The 20192-nt window shown below is 47.0% G+C and overlaps 1 protein-coding gene across 1 annotated transcript; it reads right to left on the bottom strand.

Annotated features, from left to right (window-relative positions):
- Positions 1 to 1650: 1650 nt before the first annotated feature.
- On the bottom strand, positions 1651 to 18416 carry EREG (epiregulin; the record flags this gene model as incomplete). Its single annotated transcript, XM_081145355.1, has 5 exons — positions 17847 to 18416; positions 6725 to 6811; positions 5125 to 5248; positions 4360 to 4509; positions 1651 to 1732 (listed from the first exon to the last, which is right to left on the bottom strand). Exons 1-5 carry the CDS (start codon positions 17893 to 17895, stop codon positions 1651 to 1653), a joined length of 492 nt encoding a protein of 163 aa, XP_081001481.1. The 5' UTR covers positions 17896 to 18416.
- Positions 18417 to 20192: the final 1776 nt, after the last annotated feature.

Raw genomic sequence — 20192 nt, 5'->3', positions numbered from 1 at the left:
AACCTTTAGTACCAATCATAGAACTTTATGTCCTCGGTTACAGAGTATGTCAAGTGAGTTACTGTGTGGTCTTGGTAGGAAGTCACCAATTATCATTTACACACTGGATTTGCATTTGTTCTCGATATGTTGGCTATGAATAGTCCCTTCTAGAAACATAGCGAGAAATCTGTAAAATGAGGAAGGCAAACTAAATGTGAGCCAGATCTTCCATTGCTCATAGGAAACATGAGCTGATAGCAATCACTTTTCATTTTTGCTCAGCATTACCCTCATTAAGACAATTATTCTTACTTATTTTTCATCCACAAAAAACAATCTGGGTCCTACCTTTTTATTATTTAACATGCATTTCTAAATAAAGATTTAACTTTTATAGGGGTTAGTTCTACAAGCATTCTTAAATAAAGACTGAAAACACACCAAAGTGCTTGCATTCAGTTATGCAATATGAGCTGAGATGCTTCAGATTAACCAAAATGGCCCCTTTCTGTCTCCTCCAAAAAATAAACAAAAGGCGGAAGCCAGGGCCCTGGTTTCATCTCAACCTCCATAGGAAGGAAGGAATGGTTAAGTCTAAATTGATAAAGCTTTCAAATAAATTTGTTCATTTGGGAAAAAACACCCTGACTTATTTCCCCCACATCCTGCATCAGGATATAATATTAAACATATAATTTTAAATTCTACAAGAAGCTAATGACTTAATTTCTTAAGTTAAAAACCTCTTGTATAGAAAACAACTATTTCTGTCTTTAGACAATATACAGAATGATTGTCTTATACTTTAAAATAATGATTAGTCCATCAAATTTTGGACTATGAGTTAATCTTAGAATTCTTCAGCAAAGTCCTTAAGAAAATAAATACTCTTACAAAGAAGCACAAATTTTGGCTTTTTTTAATTGTCTCAGGAACAACAGTTACCTCACATAAATGCTGTAAAAGGAGGAACACTGTGAAGCTATAAAATACCTACTATTTGCATAAAGGTGGTATAAAGCTAAGTTCTCCGTTCATTTTACGTAAGGAGAATCTGCCAGTGGGTGGCTCGAATCCGCAGGAGTGTGGCTGGGACAGGGAATCCCGTCCCGGCAGGTGAGCAGCTAGCGCTGAGGACGGGCCTGCGGGCAGCGGAGCTCTCCCAGTGCAGTTTGTTTCAAATGATTGTAATGTTTAGCACACAGTCCGTGTTTGCTTCACCCCAATGCTCATTTTATCATTGTTTCAGTACATGGCACAGTGGTGCCAACCTATACGTCAAAGTATGGTGTAGTCAAACCAATTATCACTGCTTTGAGTAGAGAAAATGTACTTATTAAATTGATTTGACCATATGGTTGAGCTTACAGAAATCTGTCATTTGCTGATACTTCCTGAGCAACCTATTTGGTAGGCAAAGAAGCTTTGTAGCTTCCAATAAAGCATTTAGCTCAAGAAAAAAAATAATACCTATTTTATTTCTATATTAGTTTGTGTACATTACACAGTCTGTCAAAAATAAAACAAAAATACAGAAGTTTCCAAGTATATTAAAAACATACAATGTCAACTTAACACTTGACCCAACATAAATATTATTAATAAAATAGGAATATCAACGTAAGCAGGCTGGCTGTGCCTCCCAGCCCATGAGCCTGATGGCACCGCTCAGACCTGTGGCAACGCCAGGTCCCCCGAGGTCACCCTCTCATACTCCTTTCTTGACTTCTCACTTTTTTGATTTCTGTACCTAGAAATATTCAGAAATGAATGAAACTGTTAGTCCCGTAATTAACAGTAATGAGAAAGAAGTATGTTAACAAAAGGAACAAGCGTATGGACGCAAAAGGTGATTCCAGAATGACAAAGGTGAACAGGTTTAGGCTGGACTGAGAAAAGGGAGGCAGAGGGAGTGACAGTCTGTGGTCAAACAATTTTGGGGGAGGAGGGAAAAAAAAACCTTAAAATTTGGGGGGAAGAAAATTGTGAAACATGATTAAAGGAGTCCCCAGAGGCCTTAACATGAAAATTGTAAAATTCCAGGAGCTTGTGACCACATTTAAGCCTCATTTGGGGCCGGCCTTCCTTCCTCCCTCCCTCCCTCCCTCCCTCCTTCCCCCCTCCCTCCTTCCCCCCTTCCTCCTCCCTCCCTCCCTCCCCCCTCCCTCCTTCCCCCCTCCCTCCCCCCTCCCTCCCTCCTCCTTCCCTCCCTCCCTCCCTCCCTCCTTCCTCCCTCCCTCCCTCCTTCCTTCCCTCCTTCCTTCCCTCCCTCCCTCCCTCCCTCCTTCCTCCCTCCTTCCTCCCTCCCTCCTTCCTCCCTCCCTCCCTCCTTCCCTCCCTCCCCCCTCCCTCCCCCCTCCCTCCCTCCCTCCTCCCTCCTTCCTCCCTCCCTCCCTCCCTCCCTCCCCCCCTCCTTCCTCCCTCCCTCCCTCCTTCCTCCCTCCCTCCCTCCTTCCTTCCCTCCTTCCTTCCCTCCCCCCTCCCCCCTCCCTCCTTCCTCCCTCCTTCCTTCCTTCCTTCCTTCCTTCCTTCCTCCCTCCCTCCCCCCTCCCTCCCTCCCTCCCTCCCTCCCTCCTTCCTTCCCTCCCTCCCTCCCTCCCCCCTCCCTCCCTCCCCCCTCCCTCCCTCCTTCCTCCCTCCCTCCTTCCTCCCTCCCTCCCTCCCTCCCTCCTTCCTCCCTCCCTCCTTCCCCCCTCCCTCCCTCCCCCCTCCCTCCCTCCTTCCTCCCTCCCTCCTTCCTCCCTCCCTCCCTCCCTCCTTCCTTCCCTCCCTCCCTCCCTCCCCCCTCCCTCCCTCCTTCCTCCCTCCCTCCTTCCTCCCTCCCTCCCTCCCTCCCTCCTTCCTTCCTCCCTCCCTCCCCCCTCCCCCCCTCCCCCCTCCCTCCTTCCTCCCTCCCTCCTTCCTTCCCTCCTTCCTTCCCTCCCTCCCTCCCTCCCTCCTTCCTTCCCTCCTTCCTTCCCTCCCTCCCCCCTCCCTCCCCCCTCCCTCCCCCCTCCCTCCCCCCTCCCTCCCCCCTCCCTCCTCCCTCCCTGCCCCTTCTCTCTCTCCCCCCCTTCCCTTCCTTTCGACCTACCCACTAAGGAACTGGTATTCTGAGTATCGCGGCGCATCCTGCCCCTCACGTGATACGATGCTATCACGGACAAAATGAAGATGACCGGGCCTTATGGGGCGCTGGTTGGAAGCAGGTGCCCGGCCGCGTCCTGGCGCCGTGACCCGCTGCGTGCGGCGCCCCCCGGCCCCCTCCCCGCTGCCCTCTGCGGTCTATGGAGGAGGAGCGTGAAGCGCAGGCGGGCCGCGTCACCCGGCCGGGTCCCCGGGGGGCTCACAGACCTGCGGGCCCGCATGGCCCGCTGGCCCGGTCGCACTGCCCCAGCAGCCCGGGTCCCCCGCTGGGGCCGAGGCGCGCGCGGCCGTGCGCAGCGGGAGGGGGAATCACGAAGCCTTCGTGCGCTCGCTCCGCGCTCGCCCACCGCGGGGCGCGTCCGTTCGCGCCGGGCCTCACGCTCCCTCCTGGATGCGGGAGAGGCCTGCGGTCGGAGACCTGGCGGGTGTCCTTCGGTTCAATCCCACCCAGTTCTGAGACCATGACTAGGGAGGCATTGCTAATATGGATGAGTGCTCAAAATCAAACGGGCAAAATAAATTCAGTCTCACGAAAGGAGCACACTTCCAGACCTTCAGGAGTAGAAGTGCGCTACTTTCAGGAAAAAATCATTCCAATGTATACCCAACAATTTGTAACAGGTCCAAAGTAAGAAGAATTTCATGGGACATTTTACAAGCAGGTTTTATGAGCTAATTCACACGGCCCCCGTCCCGGTCCCGCGCCTGAAGGCATGGCATCGTGCCTGAGGACGGTGTGGCTGTTTGGGGGACTGACCTGAACTATTTTTTTAAAGTAGGCTTTTATGATTGTCTGGAAGCTCCTTCCTAGTAGTCTGCCTTACATTCTAAGATCCTTACATTTCTGGGGTCATTCATTTACAAGGCTGTGCTTTACCAAATACAAAACTTGACCCAATAAATTAAATACAAGTCACCAACTGTAACACTGGCATCACGGCGATGGCTCGCTTTCACGTGTTATCATATTTAATCCTGTAATTAACGTAGGATAAGGATTTCTATCTGTATTTTATAAAGAACTGATACTCCCAAGTCTGACCTGCGTAAGGTCACGTAGGTAATAAGTAACAGAGCCGATAACATAGTCAGATCCAGATGCCCTGCCACTAAACCTTCTTTATAAATAAAATCAGTGCAGAGTCTATGTTATCCCTCTAAAGAATGCTTTGTCCATATTTTTACCCAGTTTAAAATCTGTACTGTATAAAAGTAATTTCTAGAAAGAGTGTAAAAAAACCGCTGGCTTACCATCTCCAGAAGTAGTAGACGGAACCCGCACATAGGAGAACGACTAAGAGAGCGAGGATCACGGTCAGAGCCACGTACTCTTTGCTCAAGGGTTGTTGGACCGTTAAGTAGAAGTGCTCACATCGGACGCCGGCATAGCCCAACTCACACCTAAAGGAAAATGCAAGAGAAAGACCAATTAATTTTTTAAAATCACGGTTACAACTTATTTTTGTAAGAACTAATCTCGCACTATAATGCACGAAATCAACAAGGGTTGCCGAAAGTTGTAAAGATGAATTCAAAGGCTGGCCTGGAACTAGGCCAACAGTGATACAAAGAGCTCCACCTGCTCTCAGGTGAAAGTGGGGTGTGAAAACGCCAGTCCCGTTCAGCTGCCGGGGTGCTGCCAGTCTAGAATAGCGTTTCATTCGATTTTTAGGTTTGAAGTGCTTTTTGTCTGTATCAGTGGAATCAGCTCCTAAAACAGTGGCTGATATATGTAAGAGCAGTAAAAAGATTAAAATTTGAGCTGCTTGTGTGGCAGGAGTGAGAGGGAAGCATCTGAAGCCCTCCCCAATCTGTATCCCTGAAGTATCTGTACAATATGATAGCTACTATTTGCTGCCTAATTTTAAAACACTCACTTAATAAAGTTTTTAATAGTACATATAAACTGTATGCTCATAGTACATATAAACTGCTCCCTGTGGAAATAGAGAGTACCTTCAAACAATAAAGAAATACAGGTTTAAAAAAACTTGTTTGTTCTTTTGGGGACATTACTTGCAGTATTCTTCATTCATGTCCACCAGGAAGATGCACTCTCCATGCAAACAGTAGCCATTCATGTCAGAGTTACACTGCGTTATTGCTGTTTGAGCCACACGTGGATAGTTCTCTGTCTGAACTGTGAAGAAAATGGAAAGTTGAATATATTCTGTTACCTTCTTTGAAACATTAATCATTCTTTCATAATAGTAACCACTGATCTATTGTAACAAAGCAGGTCAGGTACTGATCAGTAGAGAAGAATTTGCAGGAGTACAAAGTCACTCTAGTTATCACACTCCCTAAACAATAGACAAACACCTGAGCCCAAAAGAAAGTGTCCAACAGACTAAGCCAGACAAACCTGGGGATTTAATTCTCAAAAGACAACACTTAAAAGTAGAAAAGGTAAGTTTAGGGCATACACACAAACATACACACACACAAAATCATTACCCTCCACAGTTATTCACTAAGCCAAATTTTGCCTATTTTTTTTTTCAAATATCAAAATAATTCTGAAATTCATTATTCCAAAGTAATTGTAAGCTTAATACATTAATTAAAAAGATCTTAATTCTATAGTGGCTTTTAAGCTAGTAAGTCTTATTTTGATGTGCATTCCAGAATTTTTGAGGTTACCGTCAAAGAAATCAAGCTTCCCTACGTCTCTAACAATGAGACCCAAACATGAACTGGGTAAACCCTGAGTTACAAAGGCCTCAGTTAGGCAAAAATGCAACAGTGAAAATAGGAACCTTGTTAGAAATAGTGTTGCAACTTACATGCAAAATTCACTTTAGAATGTTTCAGTTACTAAAGTGTGAAGAATGCTTATGAAATTATTTTTTAAAATAGCATCTTGATTGCAATAGTTCAAATGACCAAAAACAGGGCCAGGGAGGCAGACTAAACCTCTAGAGAGCCCAGTGATGAAGGCAGACAAGAAACATGGTGAAGTTGTTTTGGAAAATAGCTTGGTTCCTCGGCATAAATGACCCTTGTCTCAATAGCTCCGGATAACCCTTGACTCCACGACTCAACAGCTCTTGACTAAATATAAAGCAGGCCTCTGTTGAACCCACAGCCAGAGTCCTCCGGGGTCGTCGAGGGAGAAAGACTGTGCATGCCTCATCTTCGTTTTTCTTTGCCTGAACACCACATGTGGCATGTAGTAAAGTACCCCATAAATGTTTCTAAACGAACGCTGCGGCTAAAAAGACAGGACATCCCTTGTTCCTCTTACAAAAATAACAACAAAAATACACTGACTATCTCCCGTGTACAAAGCTTCAATTTCCTGCTTTGCCTGGGATCCAGCCTGTAACGATGGTTTCCCAGCAAAGCGTCAGGGGATCTGGCTTTCTTGTTTCTTACCTCTCTAAGACCAAATTTCTCCATATGACTAGGTGCACAGTCCCTCTGCCCCCAGTTACTTCTTTATATATGTGTTCCAGGTCGCTAGGTCATAAGGGGGTTAAAAATTCTTTTGTTGACACAGTAGCTATCCCCCCCCCTGCTTTTTCCCCACTGCCCTGTATTTATAGTCTTTGCGTTTACATTTCTGTTAACAATGTGTGATCCCTTGAAGCCCTCCGGACAGAGCTGGGTTTACCTAAAGCTGTGCAGTTGTTGTCAGACTCTCCTGGGATGCATGAAGGAATCACAGTGGTGCCGAGAACTGCTTGTAAGAGATGAAAACCTGTTTATGGAAAAAATCAAATATGTGATTAATGCTTCAGGGAAAGAAAGCTTGGTCAGATTTCCACATAAATGCAATATTCATAGAGTTGTTTTAATTATTTCAAGAATTGGATGCATGGACACCATAAAAGAAAATAATTCATGGAAACAAGCATGTAATTGAAAATGAACCCCCAGCTCTTAGGTCCAAGGGTCAAAGCCTTCGCATTACACTAGCAAGTTATAGATTTAACCTGCTTTAAATGTTTCACAGGAACCTTTTCAAAGACCTGATTTTGAAGTTTGATATCCAAAGAAGCTTAGAAATTCAAAAATTGTAGCATTTCCAGTGTTTTATTCCATGTTATGCTCGAAGCAATGCTCCAAGGGAGAACCTATCACAAAAGAAGGCTTCGAATGAGAATTAGGTTCTACTTACGGTAACAACTATACAGGACTCTCAACCTAAGACACATTGTTGTTGAATTAAGTGCCTAAATTCCGAATTACTCCTTGCATTGTAAAATGTAATCTAAGCAAAGTCTAAATACATCTTATCTAACACGGAATGAACACGCAGACACGGAGCCCGAGAATGCAGTTTCTGCCAGCCCAGGGGGCATCCTGGCGCGGCCTTTCACCACGTGTCGCCAGTGAAAAGACAAATATTGGAAAACCGGCAGCACGTGACTCAAGTAGTTTCTTAACTGCGTAGAAAGCATCGGATCAATGCTTTTAACTGCATAGATATTTCCTGAAGAGAGTTTAATCTCAGCCAGGTATTTGTACTTCAGCCGCTCTTTCCATTCTATAGGAATAGTTGTTATCGAAATAGAAATAGAAATCGCGGTGGCCCGTCTTGAACACCCGCCCTTTGCAGGCACGGCTCCCTCCGCCTGGTCCACATCACCTCACTTCCCCCCTTCTCTCTCTAGGAGGAAGACACTATCGTTGCTACTAGACACATGAGAAAACGGAAACATAAAGAGTTTAAGCGGCTTTCCTAGGGGTACCTGGTATTGTTGTGAACGAGCCACTTCGAGAATTTGGGAGCAGACCACAATGCCTCAGTGTGACAGATACCACAGGGCACAGGCCTGTGCAAATGTCATTGAAGCAGATGATTTAACCCCAAAGGGAGGCAACGAAGTATGAGGAAAAGGCAATCCTGGGGGAAAACTTGAGCTATGTGAGTTATTTCCCTCCCTTAGAGCTTCTGGGAGAATTGAAGGAAATGATATTTTTCTGAAATGCCATTGAGATCCCCCAAACGGCCCCTGACACTCAACATCGAGCCTCCAGTGTTAGCAGTATACGTGGGTAGTGCCCTCTCCTGGTCTGTACCAAGATTATACATCTCTGTAAATTGGCATTTTAAATGATGATTTAACCCATGTAATAAATGACTTTATTTTATTTTTCTCAGAGGAGGTGTGTATTCGTTAAGCAAATTGCATATTCTTCGCATCAGCATCATAGTTTGTAATTTCATGTTTCAAACTTGACACTTGTAACAATCCTGTGAAGTGGTTATTAGCCTCAAACAACCTCAGTGCAGTTAATTTAAATGTTGTCTAAGACCAATTACCCAGTGACCATGGAAGATAATAAACCTTTTGTCATCAAATCTCAGAATCTTTCAATGATTTTAAAATGATTTTTGAAGTTTAGAACTAGCTCCTCCCCCTTCTGTATTTCTACAACAATATAAATGCTACTTCAATTACTCTTATAGAAAAAAAATCATCTTTCTTAAATAAATTTTTTTAAAAAGGCTAAAGTTTGGATTTTGTTGTCAGTGGAACAGAGATGAAAAAAGGATTACTTTGTCCGCATCGTTTTTCATGGAGAATGAAGTAGAATCTCACCCAAGTCAATTCTGTTCTACTTCTCTGTATAATTTTTCCATGCACTTTGACGACTGAAGAATTAAACCCTTTAGGTTATACAGTCTGCTCAACACAAACTGGAGTTCTAGACAAGTGTCCTTACGTCTTTGACCCTGCTATCCCTTCATGTTTCTTCACCTGAGGGGTCTTTTGGAGGCAACATTACCAATTCTCCCACCAAGAAAGGGCCAGCCAGGTCCAGTGTGCAAATGCACATTTGAGTCTCATTTCATCTTTTGCAGAAATCAGAAACTAGCCTCTCCTGTTCAGAACTGCTTCTAGCTGCCACCTGTGGCTATTTGGAATCCAGGTAATTGTTTTGGGGTGTTGCTTCTCAGTCTTTTTTTTTTTTAAGGATTTTAGCAGTTGTTAGTTTTTCCACTGTTGGAAACTTTGTTCCAGTTGGTCAGGCCACGGGTGAAATATTTGTCTTTGTGAATTAAAGAATGTTCAGCGCAGGGCGTGCCTCCACAAAAACCGGGCTCTCCTAACCTGCGACACTCCCTTGGACATAGTCCATCGCTCAGGATGGTTTCTGTGAGACTCACTGTATTAATCCAATATCCGGGTATTTTACAGATGAAGTTGTAAATAATTTTAAGTGCTGCTCTCAAAAGAAAGTGCTCAGACTCCAGTTCCATCGTGGATGTATGTAACCAACAAGAGAGCAAAACTGGTTCTCAACCATGTGTCCACCTGCACAAGCCTCCCTCCGCCTCACCTCTGCCCCAGCCCTTGGACTGGGGCAGATGAATCGGCGGCGGTGATCAAAAACTGAGAAACCCCACCGTGGGGGAGTCTGATGTCTGCTGCCCTGTCACCCTCAAGAACCTCTACTCACTACTTTAAAGTCATACAGGGAAGGAATAGATGCTAAAGTCATATCCACATATTTCTTTAATCTTTCAGTTTTTTTCATGACTTTAGTGTTATTTAGACATAATGATCTCTCTAAGATTCAACTGCAAGTATTATACTTGAGTTTGGATCTTTGACCATGGGTCCTGCTAAGAAAAATAATTTGCTATGATACTAAAGACTTGGAATAGTGCCGGTGTGTCAGAAGACAGACCTAGTGGCAAATTCACACAGGTAGCTAAGACACAAAGAATTCTGCACAAGGTGACATGGGGTAAATGATTTGTAAACTCAAAATTGGCTGGTGAAACTTCTATTCCAATACTACTATGAAGATCAAGATCCCTTTAGAGGCCATTTTTTTCCTGTCAAATTTCCAGATGGATTTTAGGGTCCTGAAGCTCGCCTATCCATCTCTCTGCCTTCACCTCTCAGAGACTGTGTCTCAGTGAGATCTCTCATGTGCCAGCAGGAAGTGGTGCGGGTGACTCACAGGATACAAACCACCTCTACCCTGTGAGTCAGGACCTGGCCTACACCCTTGCACAATACTGGGGACCGCACGCGTGGGAGAGGTTGAGTGCCATCACCTGAATGAGGGTAGCACTGAATGTTCCGGGCCCTGGGGCACTAAGGGGCTTGCCCCAAAGCAGGAGGAATGCCAAATGGCAAGCCTATCCTTCTACTACACTTGGTTTCTTTTGACCTTGCTTTTTTTTTTTGGCCACACTGAGGGGCTCATCTAGAAGGAAGCAGGGACTTGGCGACTGGCCTACCAAGCCAAGTCAGCAAAATATATCGTGATTTTCAGGGATAAAACGACTCTCCTGAAAAGCAACTTCTTCCACAGCAGTCTGTTCCATTAGCATCTGTCTGTAACACAGGAGGCAGGTTAGGTCTTGGACCCTTTGAAGGAGTGAATATGCCCCCACCATTCCCACATGCCTTTTGTTTTAGATGACCCCCCGCTATTAGAGTGCACCTTGGTTAAAACAGCTGTAAAATCTTTATCACATTGCGTAATGTGAAAAACTACTGTCAGGACTCCTAGTCACACCCTCCTTTTCACATCTTGATAAATCACCCTGCCTCTGTCAGCAGCAATCATTGTCTTCCTACAGTTTTTCAGTGTTACCCTTTTAACTAAGCTTCATTAAAAACAAAATGTAAAAACCAATTATAACTATTTGAGTTAAAATAGGATGAAACCAGAAGTTGATATAATAATGGTTACAAATAAGTATTTATTTTAATTTTGACATTAAAATAGCCATAGGACCCTCCTTGTCAAGGGGTAAGAAAAGATGTACTAGGCCATGTTTTTCAATGCACAGCCATTATATTCTTCAATCTTGGTAGTAATTTCTAAATCACACTTCAGAGTGCTCATATTTCAGTTATCATGCAATACTATACTTAAAGCTATTCAAATCAAGAACCAATGTGTCAAAATATAAGGGTATCGTTTATTTTACCCTAAAATAGACTTAAAGACGTATCTTGTTCATGATAGAAATGTTCTCACAATGCAGGAGGGTGCATATCAACCCTGTGTAAAGGGTACAATGCTATTAATCTGAGTGTTTGGAATCTTTTGACTTAGAGCTCCTGATACGGGACTTGCATCCCCTAAAAGCCAAAGATTCACCCCTAGAGTATCATTTCCAATGTTTTATTGGAAATATAAGTTTTTCTTCAACATAATGTTGTACGGGAGGGTCTTTCTGAAACATGTTTTACCATTCCTCACTTCCATCTTGCTTCTCACACCTACCCCTATAGATCCAATCCAGAAATTTTAATTACTATTACATTATTGTTTCGGAAGAACCATCTCCTAAAAGGGCAACCGCCTAGATTATGAGTGTTTTCCATCTGCATTCTTTTCATTCTGGTCATACTGTGTGCGGCCTGAAGCTTTGTCTACGTAATGGCATTTTTAGAAACATACTATCGTCGCGTGCATTCTTTATAAAGGCCTATTGCCAAAAATGAATTTGCGAAAGAACAGAGTTTTAATCAGTAAGAGAGAAAAAGAGAGGGAAAATGAGTACACAAAGGTAATTTTCAAAGCTCAAAGCTAATTGCTTTTCATTCAGCAAAAGTGCGTAACACGCCTAGCACATTTAAAGCTGCTAAAAAAATTTTATTTTTTGAAAAGATACTTTTGGTTAAATTGGAGACTTCAACTTCAGTGAGAAGCACCTATGCATCTGTAGTATAATGCGAGGATGGGGAGAACAGCTGCGTCAATGAATGAAAAGGAGAGCAGCTTAGTCTATACTTATTTTTACCTACACGTCTGAGATTATATTTGTTCAATAAATATCTGTTGAGGCTTTTTCTGTTATGCAAGGTACTGAACAAGATGCTAAAAGGAAAAGTGATGTAAAAGATACAGCTCCTGTCCTCAGCAGAGTGAATGGGCCAGACACCCGGGGATGGAGAGGAAAGGAGAGAAGGCAGAGATGCTGCCAAGAGTCTGGCGAGAAACACCAAGGAGGGTGGTGCCACTAAGAGTAGAAAACAGGCAGAGCAGCAGGTGTGCGGTGGCACTTGCAGCTGGCAGACGCGAATGGAGGAAATAACGAGTGACGGGGTTTGAGGCTGTAGTTCATATATCGCCCATTTATTTTTATGAGGCCCTTGGGGATACAGATCTCAAGTAAAAGAGTAAGAATGGAGTTGGTGGAGCCCATCTGAAAGTCATATGAGGGAATACGGCCTTGAAAGGCACTCGAGCCGTTCCAACGTTCCAAGGGAAACGGCACGGAATAGAAAATAACAGGACTCTGGGAAGCAGGTGATAAGGAGTGAGCAGAAATGGCCAAGGAAATCGGAGGAAAAAAGAAAGGTCAGTGCTGTGGGAGCCAATAGGTCAGAATTCTAAAAGGAGGCGTGCGGAAGTCAGCAAGGCAATCGTATAAGAAGAAAGTATGAGTGACTCCATCACAAATAAGATTCTTCATTATTCAGGGCCAATGATGCTAAAATCTGCAATAAAAATTCGCTAAGTTAATTTTTTTAACACTAGAATTGGTTTTATATTTACATCCAGTTTACCATTAATATTATTTGTCTTGGTAACTTAAGCATAGATTATTCAAACTGTGAATTATGAGTGCCAATGTATTATAGGAATGGAAAACACATTAGGCTACTGGTTCTCAACCCAAAGAAATTTTGTCAGCCAGGGCCATTTGGCAATGTCTGGAGACATTTTTGGTTGTACCAACTTGAGGGGGCGGGGTGCTACTGACATCTAGTGGGTAGAAGGCAGGGATGCCTGCCAAACACCCTGCAATTCATAGGAAGGCTCACAGCAAAGGATTATCCAGCCCATAATGTACATACAGCCAAGGCCAAAAATCCCTGCATTACACCCATGAGGCATGGAGTCCAGTTCTGGCTCAGATACTAATTTTATTTCCTTGCAGTTGAGTTTCCTTATCTCTGAAAACAGAAACCTAGGAATGGAGTAGGTTAGAGAGGGGGGTGGAATTTAGAGTAGATGACTCTAAGGTTCCTTTCATTTCTAAAACAATACTTTTCTTTCTTTACTGACTATCCATCATTCAGTTATATCACTGCTCAATCTCTCTCTCACACACACACAGTGTGTGTAATTTAAAATATGCTTAAATCTTGTTAGGCACATCCTCAGTGAATGGAGACTGTATTAAGAGAGAGAAATGGGAAAAGAAGGAAGAATGATTATTAGGTTTTATCAGAAACAACAAAATTGAATTTTCAAGAGCTATTGTTTAGTCTTAAAATATTTAGCTTCTCAAACACATTTTCAAAGAACAGCTGGATGAGTGAAAACATAGAGGTAAGCATTGTAAAAGATCAGCCTAATCACCCGCTGACTGTGTGTTTAATAGTAGACTATCACAATGTGAATGAAAAAAAGATGACCACAGCACCAGGAGGGAGAGACAGGGCTAGATCACAGTGTGCCCTGTAAAGGGCAGGTCCGCAGGAACACGAGAGGCGCAGGCTGCACATTTATTTATTTTTATGTTGTTTTATATCATTATTATTATTATTTTGCCAGGGGAGAGTGCAAACACAGCCCCCCACCGCCACAAATTATGCGGTCGAGCTTCCCCATTTGGGGAGATGGCAGGAGTCAGCCCACGGGAGTGCAATGGGTAAGCGTGGCCGGGGGCAGCCACCGTCTGGCCATGGGCTCTCCCTTGCCAGGGTAGCATGCACATTTGCTTTTGAGTGGTGCAAGAAGCAAGGTGGAGGCAGTTATCAGAGGAAGCTTGGCACTTCTTTGCAGTCTTAAAGAAGGAGTGGAACTTCCCCAAAAGTGAAGAGTGAGCTGGGGGCATCCACAGCAGAGGGTCGGCACATTCAAACATGAAGCTTACGCGGGGGACAGCACTTCTTTCAAGTCTGTTTTCTCATTTGTAAAATGCAAATCATAACACCTTTCCTGGTTAAAAGGGAGTTATTATAGGGATTAAATGAGGTATTTTGTAAGAAAGCACTTGATGATGATGATGATGATAATAGCTCTAATTTTAAATGCTTTTTATTATTTTCTAATATCATCCAATTTATTAAATCCACATACAATAACCTGACAACATAGTTATTATGATCTCCATTCTACAGATGAGAAAACTGAGGTTCACAAGGGAATAAATCTTTCTGAAAATATCAAAGTAAAAAACTGGGGTGTGAAACCTGTATTCTATACACTATCTATATCTCTTGATTCAAAACTATAAAGTTTGACGTGTGTGCGTGTGTGTGTGTGTGTGTGTGTGTGTGTGGCTTTTTCCCTCACCTGGAGGATTTTCAAGAGGATTTGGGTTTAACTCACTTTCATGTCTTAAATTTAAAATTCAGGATTTTGTCCTAAAAAGTTAAGGGTTAAGATTTTTTCTGGACAATTATCAAACAGTCTTGCATATTATAGGTAGTATCCCAGTTAATGAAACCATTACTTTAACCTAGAACGTCACTGAATTTTTATTTGCCCTGTCACTACACATCCAGTCTTTCACAACACATCGCCAGAGGACACTGAGTCTGCCACATTACTTCATTTTTTCTAAAGCTTCCAGAATTGCCCTGCCAAGGCAATGGCTCTCAGGATGCTCCTCCTCAAGGATCCCTCCTATTGCAGCTTTGGGGAGTCTTACCATTGTCTTCCCAAGGAATATTCCCAGCAGAAATTACAACCATATTAATTAGACAATTTGCATAGGCCTGTATTCAGAATGAAGATTTACAGATGAGGAAACCACACCTTAATTTATAGTCTCTTTGAAGAGAATTTCTTACATGGCATTTGCATCTTTTGAGTGACCATTAACCAGGAAATGGGAGACTCTTGGGCAAGAATGGACAGAAGACATTTACGCTCAGCACTTACTCTAGTTTCTTTCTTGAGCCTTAGTTTCTTCATTTGTGAAACTGGGCTAATCATACCAATCTCATACAGTTACCTTAAGAAGTAAATGAGATGATACGTGTAAAGCACCTACCACACCACGGCTTTGGCACACAGTAGGCATTTGGTAACTGTTAGCTCCCTTCCCAGCTCCTGGATTTGGCCCCCAGTGCAGAACCACACACCCCAATTACTCAGGTCGTTCATATGGCAAGACAATGTGGAGGCAGCTAGGGGACCTAGGTCAACACCCAGACAGGAGAGGCCTGTCGTCACGTTTTCTGCCTATGCTGTGTCATCCCGGCTGTGCTAACATTCAGGCAGCCCATGAACTCTCAGGTCAACAGAAAAGATCTGAGGTGAGCCAATGTCTCACCGAGATCCGTGCTTCTCATATTTAAAAAAAAAAAAAAAAGTTTATTCTGCTCAATTCTCTGTCACTGTGCAATGAGGTAAAGATACATTGTCTTGGAGATGTCATTCAGGGATATGTTGAAAAGCCCATTTGGGTATCAATGAAAATGCTTGATTTTAAATCAAGAGCCCCTAAGCATTAATTGCTGAGCTCAAAATAAAAATGTCTCTTCTTCACTCTGGTACAATCATAAGACTAGAAATGATCATTCAGCTCTAAAATCATTGATTATTTATAAATGTGTTATCAAATGGGGGGAATCTCCACCCTTTTACTTATGCTCAGCAAGCCAAAAGTGCTGGCACACTCAGGTGTGAACTTGCCTAGTTTAGCCCTGCTTTTCTGTGAGAGCTTCCGTCATAGTTTCCAACATGTAAAGTAAGAACATCAATATTAAATAAATAAAATATTAAATTTATAAAATTTAAAAATAACCAAATGATTGTGAGTGTGTAACAATTTAAACCTCCATGTGTTAGAGGCAGAGGGTCGAACTGAAGATGTCTATATTTTTTCCACAGTCATGAAGACATATAAATTCCACAAGAAGGCAATAATAAATGTTTGCTGAAATGTAAAATAAATGAGGATAGCCATTTGGGAAAAGCATTGTTCTATAATCTTTTGTGGGGGGGGGGGGGCAACGGCAATTTCGGAATTAGCAGATGGCCTCCCTTTCTCCAGGTGCTGCAGAGCAGAACCACTGGACTTGCACACCTGCCTAAAGCGAGCGGATGGGACACAGCTTCAAACAGGAACTTTCCTAGTGGCACAGAAATATCTGAGCACCCTGGGAAAACAGAAACTGACCTAGCTCATTTGGAAATGGGCTTGGCAGCTGACGAAATAAGTGACCTACAATTAAGTAATGCAATAAAGAAGTTAAGCACTTTCATGACAACACACACACAACACAGGTGGGTAGCAGCAGGTTATTCATAGGCTCCGGCTGCCTCAAATTAGAACACTCAGCGAGTGTCTCAGGACAGACACTTGCATTGTTCCGACGCGACCTTGGGGGGGGCGCTGAGCCATTTTGACCTCTAGGTTAATTCCTAACTCTAGGAAGACTGTCACCTTTCCGATTTTATTATTGCCACAGAGACTTAAGAGCAAGGACAGCAAAGCCGCGTTACTGGCTGAGGGAGCCCTCCACCAGTTCCTCAGCGCAGTTTCGGTAGAAACCAGACATTCGGTTTCCACTTAGGTGCCTGACCTGGGGCACGCTCCGCTGCGCACAGTGCGCATTGCACTAGGTCTCTCAACCCCCAGAGAAGGCGTGTCGACATGGCTTAACTGTCACGTCCTGCAAGGGAGGCAGGGAGGTGGGGAACTCGCCTCATTGCAAGTGCAGAAAGAATGCGAGACGCGCCAGTTTTATTTCCTTCTGTAAATTTTCATGTGCGGTTCCACATTCCTCTTGAGGTTTAGGGAATTAAGAAAGCTTACGTTAGATTTTTCCCTTTCGGCCTGCCAGCTAGCACTCAGTCATCTCGCGGAGCGCTCACAGGCTCTGAAGCGCACTCAGCGGCTGCGGGCTGCGCGCCAGCGAAACGCGCGGGACCAGCCGCCGGCCACCGAGCGCGGGACAGACGGCGACGGCCGGTGCGGGGCGAGGGCTCGGGGCGGCGCCCCTCGGGCTCCGGCGGCGGGCGGGAGCTCCTGGGGCCGCCAGCGGCCACGGCCCGCCCGCGCCCGGCTCACCCGCGAGGGGAGGAGGAGGGAAAGCGCGTCTTTCTAAAGGGCCCGGCCAGGCCAGCCTGCCCTCCCGCCCCTGCCCACCCTGCCCCAGGCCAGTCCGTCCTCCCGCCCCTGCCCACCCCCTGCCCATCCCCTGCCCACCCCGCCCCAGGCCAGCCTGCCCTCCCGCCCCTGCCCACCCTGCCCCAGGCCAGTCCGTCCTCCCGCCCCTGCCCACCCCCTGCCCATCCCCTGCCCACCCTGCCCCAGGCCAGTCTGCCCTCCCGCCCCTGCCCACCCGGCCCTGCGAAGCGGCGGGACTGGGGATGGGGCGCGCGTCCGGCCTCTGATCCCTAGAGCAGCACATTTACAAAAGCAAAAAGCAAAAAAGCGGTTCAGCTTTTCTTCCTGCCTGACGCTGCTGTGAAGCTCGCGCGTGGCACGCGCGCCGACAGCCACCGCGCCGGCGAGGAGCGTTTCTTACCCCGACGCCCCTCCTCCCGGGCCTGCCCCTTCCCGCCGCGGCCGGAGGGAAAGACGGACTCGCGGCCGGAGGGAAAGACGGACTCGCGATGGGAGGGAAAGACGGACTCGCGACGGGAGGGAAAGACGGACTCGCGACGGGAGGGAAAGACGGACTCGCGACGGGAGGGAAAGACGGACTCGCGACGGGAGGGAAAGACGGACTCGCGACGGGAGACGTCATTGGAAAGGACCCTGCCGCCGGCGGAAGCCCCCCCAGCTGTCCAGTGACGGATGACGCGCGGGCCGCGGGTCGCTCCTGGGCGGCTGCGGGACTCACCCAGGCAGAGCAGCGGCGCGGGGGCGCGGCGGGCGCGGTGCGGGGCCATCCTGCGGGCGGCGGGCTCGGGGCTGGGCGGCGGGGCTCCCTGCCCTGCTGAGAGCGGCGGGCGGCGGCTGGAGCGCGGTGGAGACCCGAGGCCACCAGTCGGCACGTCCCCCGACGCCGGGCTGTCAGGCCACTGAGCTCACCTGCGGCGCGGTGGGCTTTTGTAAGTGCGGGGAGGAGCCTCGGGCTGAGGGCTTCCGCGCGGGGCGAGGTGCGAAGTGTCCGCGGTTTCACGACCCGCCCGGGGGAGTGGCCCGAGCGCTGTCCAGCTGCCACCCTCCCTTTCTGAGCACCGGGCGGGGGCTGAGGAATGAATGAGAAATGCCCTCTGGTCGGCCGGGGGCTGCGCCCACACTTTTCCACCTTCCTCTCCGACCCTGCGGGGGAGGCGGGGCGCACGGACCAGGCGGATTGGTTTGCTCGCGGGGTCACCGGCCTGGACAGTGGGTGGCTGTAGCTGCTCTGCGCGACAGGCTCGGCTTGAATCAAAGGCCCACTTCAGGCCAGGCCGCAGCCCCCAGCAGGAGCTTTCGGCGGCGTGCGTGCGCGTGCGTGCGTGTGTGTGCGTGTGTGCATGTGTGTGTGCGTGCGTGTGCGCGACTTAAGGGCATTTTTGTTTCCAGGGTTCAGGCTGCCCCCGCGCTCAAGCCCGCCCCCGCGCGGTGCCCTGGGGCCCGCGGCCCCCTCCTCAGCGCTGCCCGCGTTTACGCTTCCCACCCGGTCCTTGGAAGAAAGTCCCCAACATCTTCTGCTCGGTCCCGCTCGCCGTCTATGGGACTCCGCTTTTGGCTCAACTCCCCGCAGATTCTGCCTCACTCCTGCCGCCTGCCCGTACAAAATCTTTCAGTGGCTGCCACTGCCTTGGACCAGGCGGGCCGCCAACCTGAACCCCGACTTTTTAGCCTCAGCTCCCTCTAGTTCAGCAAACTGCCCACCCGGCCAGGCTGGAGGACGCGCCAGGCCTTTGCTGGTCCCCGCGCTCCTGCTGCGCCCGGGGCGGCACGGTTGGGCCCGCGGCCTCTCCCGCACGCGCAGCTGCTCCAGTGCTGCCCCTTTCGTCGTCCTCCTCGGAGGCCTGGGTGTCTTGACCCGACCGACAAAGCCCGCTTTCCGCCGGCCCTCTTGCGGCTTGTTTCTGGGGCCCTCCACCCGCGCGCAGGGTTCCAGGGGGCCCTTCCCCACCCCCACCCGCCCGCAGGGTTCCAGGGGGCCCTTCCCCCCACCCGGCTACTTTGTATCGCTCCGCGTCGGCGCTCGCGCCGGGTCAGAGGTCAGGGCTGTGCGAACGCGCAGGTTCTCCGCCGGGGCTTCATTCCCCGTGGGAAGGAACAGGGGCCCTTCAGCAAGGCTGAAAACCTGTCGGAATGGAAAGCGAAGCCCGACGGACTGACGGACGCGAGCAACTCCTACCCGCCCACTTTTTATCGTTTCCTTATTTTTATTCCCTTTTTTCCCACCTCTTCCCTCCTCACTCCAAATGGTGCTCTTCAAAGTCCAGAACGTTCGTGCTGGAAACAAATGCTTACATAACCTGTCCCCCAGGGGGTCAGAGCGTGGCTTCTGGACTCAGCATGTCTGCTTTTGAACCTTAGACAAGTAATTGAACCTCTGTTCCCTCTTATGCACAATAGGGATGCTAGTGATAAAATCAAGATAATGGAAGCGCTTACCCCCGTGCCTGGCACAGGGTTAGCACTCATTACAAATACCTACTATTATTATCACATGTAGAGACTGATGCTGATGCCTGGTAGGATAAAGGTACTTGGTGGGTGGCCGATATTCAGGAGTCAGTGCCTAGTGGGAGAGGTAGAATTACAGGCTCTGAAATCTAGCGTCTGAATCTATCAGGAAACCAAGCAGAAAGGGACTTCTTGCTTAACTGCAAGACGAAATGAAACCAAGAAAGATGACTCTGGGAATGGGCTACAGGTTTACTGAGCATTGACAGAGATCACAATTTGGTAAACTGGAGTTAGGAAAAGGGACTGCTGGCTGTGTAACAGCTTTTGTTTTACAAAGTGGGTTTGGAAAAGAAATAGCTCAGGTGTTTGAAAACAAGGCAGAATTTGAAAGAACGGCGTGTCCACTGGGAGCGAGGTGCTTACAAGGAGTGACGGGGAGAATTTGTGAGTCCTAATGAGTGGCTTGTTTCATCAAATGCAGTGTTGCGCTTTGTGCTCCAAAGGATGGGGTGGGAAGGCACTGAGGAGAATGGGGTCATCCTGCAACAGTCAGCTCTATGGCATTGATACGTGGGGAGGAATTTTTTACTTTGTAGCTGATGTCTGCAAGCAT

This window comes from Miniopterus schreibersii, assembly GCF_964146895.1.
Source record: "Miniopterus schreibersii genome assembly, chromosome: 1".
In the NCBI taxonomy this organism is placed as follows: domain Eukaryota; kingdom Metazoa; phylum Chordata; class Mammalia; order Chiroptera; family Miniopteridae; genus Miniopterus; species Miniopterus schreibersii.
This window is presented reverse-complemented; position numbering and strand designations above follow the sequence as displayed.